The sequence below is a fragment of the Eublepharis macularius genome, chromosome 3, assembly GCF_028583425.1.
Source record: "Eublepharis macularius isolate TG4126 chromosome 3, MPM_Emac_v1.0, whole genome shotgun sequence".
NCBI lineage: Eukaryota > Metazoa > Chordata > Lepidosauria > Squamata > Eublepharidae > Eublepharis > Eublepharis macularius.
The window spans coordinates 134621590-134627589 of record NC_072792.1 but is presented as its reverse complement, the minus strand read 5'-3'; the positions used below and the strand labels follow the sequence as shown (position 1 = coordinate 134627589).

At 45.5% G+C, this 6000-nt stretch overlaps 1 protein-coding gene across 1 annotated transcript in view; it reads left to right on the top strand.

Moving 5' to 3' along the window:
- Window positions 1-399: 399 nt before the first annotated feature.
- The window catches only part of LOC129326274 (transmembrane protease serine 7-like), a 50400-nt gene continuing 44799 nt past the window's right edge, over window positions 400-6000 (top strand). Inside the window, exon 1 of the mRNA XM_054974430.1 lies at window positions 400-792. Coding sequence (XP_054830405.1) covers window positions 400-792 — 393 coding nt within the window. The remainder of the gene's footprint in view (window positions 793-6000) is intronic.

The following is a 6000-nucleotide window of genomic DNA, read 5'->3' as shown; positions in this document are numbered from 1 at the left end:
TCCTTTCTGGAATGGGAGCTATGTAGCAGATTTGCTTGCCCAGACATTGTCCGTTATCTGGACAACTTTTTGATGGTGGGGCCAGCTGGCACAGGCCAGTGCGCCAAGTTATTGGCAGGATTCATTGCGCTTGCTGAGGAGTTTGATGTCCCTCTTGCGCAGGAGAAGACTGAAGGCCCATCTGAGATTTTAACCTTTTTGGCCATTGAGTTAGATACGGTCCAGCAGTCCTTGAGGCTTCCTTTGGAAAAGATCCTGGACCTTAGGAACAGGCTGACCGACTTCATTGGTAGGCGTAAAGTCACCCTTCTGGAATTACAGCAGTTGGTTGGTCACTTGAACTTTGCTTGTAGGACAGTCATCCCAGGTCGGGTGTTCCTGTGATGTTTGTGTGATGCCATGGAGAACTTACGATCTCCCCATCATCGGTTGAAGATCAACAAGGGCATGCAGTATGACCTTGCAGTATGGTTTGAATTCCTAAACTCATTTAATGGGGTGACTTTTTGGAGGGAGGTCCTGTTGCTCAAAGCTGAGCTCCAGGTTACTTCTGATGCTTCTGGGTCCTTGGGCTTCGAAGTATACTTCCGAGGTCACTGGTGTGTTGACCATTGGCTGGCTGACTGGCTGGCCAGGGGATTGGCTAAAGACCTAATGTTTTTGGAGTTCTTTTCCTTGTTAGTGGCAGTATGGCTCTGGAGTGAGGAGTTGGCTAACCACACAGTCCACTTTTGGTGCGACAACTTAGCTGTGGTACACATGGTCAACTCATTGTCTTCAAAGTCACCTAGAGTAAAGGAGTTAGTGCGTGCCTTTACTCTTAAATGCCTTTGCTTGAACACCTTGTTGAGAGTCAGACACATTCATGAAATAGATAATGGTGTGGCAGATACTTTGTCTCACCAACAGATGGAATGGTTCTGGCAGCTTGCCCCGGAGGCTGATCGTCAGCCAGCGCAGATGCCCGGGGAGCTCTGGCAGCTTGGAAGGCAGAAGCAAACAGAGCAATACAGCTAGCCATTGCCCCCAGTACATGGAGGTCGTACGACCACACGGTAGGGCAGTATCACGAGTTTAGGAGTTTTGTGGGCCTTCAGCAGCTCTGGCCTATCCTGCTGGAACACTTAATGCACTTCTGTGTTGTTCAGCGGGGAAGGGGCCTTTCAGTTAAGTCCATTAGGTGACAGCTGGCTGTTCTTGCCTTTGCCAGTAAGGCGCGGGTCCTTCCTTCAGCTCTGCAAAATGCTGGAAGGCTGGTCCAGGGAGGCGGGGGCACCTGGCGAAGTTAGATAGCCAATATCCCTAACAGTACTTAAAGGGTTGGGGGCTATCTGGAGAGAAGTTTGTTCCTCTAATTATGAAAGAAATTTGTTTCATGCTTCTTCATTAATTGCATTCTTTGGGGCCCTGCGGGTAAGCGAGCTGGTGTCCCAGTCCCGTAGAGATGCAACTGGTAGAGCCTTGCTGGCACAGGATGTTAAATTTGTTGGGGATAAGGTTGCCATCAGGATTCGATGGTCCAAGACTGACCAGATGCAGCAGGGGACCACTATTCGCCTTGGCCCCTGTGCTGATCCTGAGCTTTGCCTTGTTAGTGCTCTCAGGGAGTATGTCGAGCTTTGGAGGGATAGCCAGGGTGCTTTGTTCCGACATGAGGGTCAGACTCCATTGACTAAATATCAGTTTTGGGCCATGACAGAGAGGACTCTTGGCAAGATTGGCTTATCTGGGGTCAAATTTGGCACTCATTCTTTTTGGATTGGGGCTGCCTTGATGGCAGCAGCCATGGGGTACCCCCCACGGGTGACACAGTGAGTAGGCAGGTGGCGGTCAGGCACGTTTCGAACCTGAGAGCCAGTTTGGTGTAGCGGTTAAGAGCATGGGACTCTAATCTGGAGAGCCGGGTTTGATTCCCCACTTCTCCACTTGAAGCCAGCTGGGTGACCTTGGGCTAGTCACAGTTCTCTGGAGCTCTCTCAGCCCCACCCACCTCACAGGGTGTTTTGTTGTGGGGATAATAATGACATACTTTGTAAACCACTCTGAGTGGTCATTAAGTTGTCCTGAAGGGTGGTATAGAAATTGAATGTTGTTGTTGTTGTTGTTGTTGTTACTTCCACCCCCTGCCACAGTTTCAAACAGGCCATACTAATTGTTCTTTCCTTAGGTGCTGGGACAGACCACGGAAAGTGGAGGATCCAGATTTGTGGACACAGTATGATGTTCTGGGCTGTCCACTAAGCCAGGAGAATGCCAATAATATCCCAGCTGGGGCTGAGTGCTGTGGCCATGGTTGAGTGGCAAGGGTGGCATGGCCTTAGGGGGCCGGGCCTCCTGCTACTGTTGTTCCGGGGGAGGATGGGTCCTCTCCCTCACATCTTAGTCCTCTACCTCGGTGGGAATGACTTGGGGTTGGTCCAGGTAAAGGCCCTGTCTCTGCAGGTGGCTGTAGACCTTCATGTGATAGGCAGCCAGTGGCCGGGCGTGCTCATTTTTTGGTCAGAAATGTTACAACGGAGGGTATGGCGTGAGGCCTTGAACCCAGGGGCCATTGAAGGGGCCTAACATAAGGCTAACAGAGCTATCAAGAAACCTCTAGGGGAAGGCTTGAGGATATATTTACCCCACACGATGATTAGGGCTGAATTTGCCCACCTCTACCGAGGCAACGGTGCACACCTGTCGACAGAGGGTAACAAGATTTTTCTCAACTATTTGCAGCAAGGGCTTTGGTTGACTTTAAGCCACCTGTGGGGCATGAGGGCCTAAGCAGAGGCTTAGCCCTTATGGTGGCAGAAGTGTATCGGGGAATAGGGAGCGGGCCGGTGAGCACCCAGTGGCACTTCCACATCGGTGGGGAAACAGAGTCTGCCATTCATGCGTTATGCTGACGGCTACCATAATGTGGGCAGATGCTTGCAGGGATCCCCAGAGCCAAGTCTTTCCCTCATGCTGTACAGCTGGGGCATTAGGAGTTTGATGGGGGGATCCATTTGCCTGGCTGGCCAGGTTGCAGCCATTCCAGGGATGCCCTACACCCGGGGATTTGGGGCTCACCCAGACAGGTCACGGCAGCGGTCCAGGGTTGATCCCATGGCTTGACCAGTACCGCTTAGTTGGCCCTTGCCGCAGTTTGTGTTATTGTTATTCTTATAAACGGCCCTTTTTTTCCAAGCCTGTGTCTGTCTCTTCATTCTGGCTAGGGTTGCAAATGAGAATTTTACAGTACCATCCTAGGAATACTTTTCTGAGCAAGCCCAGCTGAATAGACTTGAATACGATTCTGAGTAGACCAGTTTAGGGTTGCTCTCTTAGAAGACCATTGCTGAGTCAGACAAAGGACACCATCTCTCATTTGTTTGTTTCTAGCATCTGGCATTCCAAGGAATATTGCTTCTGAACATAGATATTCTGTTTTGTCATTAAGTTTGGAGTCCAAAAACTGCTTTGTGGGAGTAAGTCCCATTGAATAGCTCCATTGATAGAGCGTTCATGAATGATCTAATTTTCATCTAGTGGTCATCACCACATCTCGTGGTAGTGAGTTTCATGTTAAGTACATGTTGTATAATGAAATCCTTTTGACTACCCTGAATTTACATCCATTCAAGGTGAACCCAAGCCGTACTGTTAGGCAAGGAGGTAAAACATTTTCCTTTTTACGTTGAGTAGGGCCTGGAGGGGAAAAAAAGACCCAGCCTTTTCATAGAGACTTAATATGTGTAGCTGGGCAGCCGAAAATTTTCATGGCATGGAGGTAAGTAACGTCACCTGGTAAGCTTATGTTAAGGATGCAAGACATTTTTCTATAGGTTGTTGGCAACCCTGCTCAGGCTCCTTTCTCTGCCCTTCTCTTGTCTTGAATCACAGTTAAACAATAAATTCATTTGCTTGTACAGCTGTAGGTACACTAACTGTAATTAGTTTTCTCCCCCTTCCCCTTATAATTGGGAAGAAAACCAGCTATTGATATTTGGATGTGTCTATGTAGTGATTTTGAAGAGAGAGAGATGTGTATCTAGTTTCTTATTCTGACCTATAAGTTTACAACTTGGATTCAGACTAAATTTTCCATTAACAGAAGGCACTTCACTCAACAGAACAAAACTTTTCTCCTTCCTTCCTCTCACTGTAGCCCATTTATCTCCCTGAAATGCTGCTAGAGGTAGGGAGGGGTGGGGACAGAGGACCACCATAGAATTTTGATTGAATCCTAGTGTTGCCCCAGTGCAATGATGTCACTTCTAGGTTTGTGATATTGTGGTGATATCGTGGTGTTGGTGCATTGGTAATTCTCCCTCCCCGTTTTGTTCCCAAAACTCCATGGAACAGGAGTGGAGCAGGAGATGCCAAGCAGGATGCCAAGTAGGCCCTGGCACCCCTAGTTTTCCTTTTGGCAATTGTTTACTTATGACTAAATTTCTGATCTGTCCTGCACTAGATAAACATTTATTCTCATGGAGTATTTTGTAACTGGTTTCCTCTTTCCCTTTATGATTTTTACTTTTAGTCATTTTTTTAAAAAAAATGCTCTTATTTTGTTGGTTTTAGCAAACCATCAGGCTTTGCTTGATATGTACATTTTATTCTTGTATGCATAGTGTTATTATTGTGATTTCATTATTTTGAAAATTATGGTGTTATCTCCCCTGACATGCATCTGACGAAGAGAACTGTGGTTCTGGAAAGCTTATGCTACAGCAAAATTGGTTAGTCTTAAAGGTGCTACTGGACTCTTTTCTATTTAGCTCCCCTGACAGGAACTGAGATTTCTCTCCCAAACAATTTTATAAGAAATAACAATTACTAATGTTATTGGAACAATGGCAAACTTCAGTTGCTGTAGGGAAAGGGCTGAAAATGGTAACATTTGATTAAGCTGAATCATTTCCTATTTGCTAGGCAGTTATATTTTGGTTTTTGTACATACTAGTTTGCAGCTAATCACATTAGTAGGAGGAGAGGCTGATGGGTGTATTTAGTTGCTCGCTTTGATTAAAAGCTAATGAGGCAAAAATGTTAGCTAACAGAAATTTTTGCCTTTCTGTATCCTTAAAATGCCACCGGGAAATGAATGGCTGATTAGCCAGGCTATATGCTCAGCTACCCTTTTAAATAAATAATAATGTCGAAACTGGCAAGCTACATTTTCCCATCTGCCTAAGATCAGTTCAGTGGCTCTGTATTATGTGGATTGAACTGAGTTATGAAAATGTGCTGTGTTGCAGCAGTTCTGTTAATGACAGTTATATATGGAGTCAGGATCCACAAGGATTATAATTCCAACGGATCACTTTTTAAAATTGTATTTAATTAATCAATGAACTCTGATTGAAGGTCAAATATTTAAATTGCAAAAAAAATCTTTAACTCTTTTGACAGCCATAAATGCAGAATACATCAGAGAGATTAATATATCTGAAAGTGAGTGGAGGAGAGAAATGAAATCTAGTGGGAAAAGACAAAAGTCCACTTATGAGTTAGAACGAAGGATGTAAGGGGATAGGAATAAACTGGCAGTTTTCACAATGGAAGGATCAGATTGACCATCAGGTCTGCCTAATATTCTGTCTCTGCCCTTTTGGTAACCCTTCTGATTTTGGAACAATCCAGACTTGTCTTTCAGCTGGTCTTGGCAAGTAGTTATGAAGGTTACCTTTGCTGCCAATTTGATACATAGGTGTCATAGTTTTTCTCTTAGTTCTAAGTTACTATTCTTGTAAATCCACGAGGTCCTGGGTTTCTCATCTTTCATCTTCAGGAATATGGGTTGGATCTTGCTGATCATTTCTGCACATGTGCGTGTGGGATTTTTCCTAATTCCATTATCCCATAGCAGACTTCTGACTCCCCAACCTATGCTGTTCATCATGGTCTTCTATCCCCCAGGAGCAGAATTTTGGAAGTCATTTAGGGGCAGTGGCATGAAAAGGAAAAGCTGTGCTCTGCTGACAGAAATCCTTCTGTCAGCAGAAATTTTCAAGGTGTGATCTTTACTCA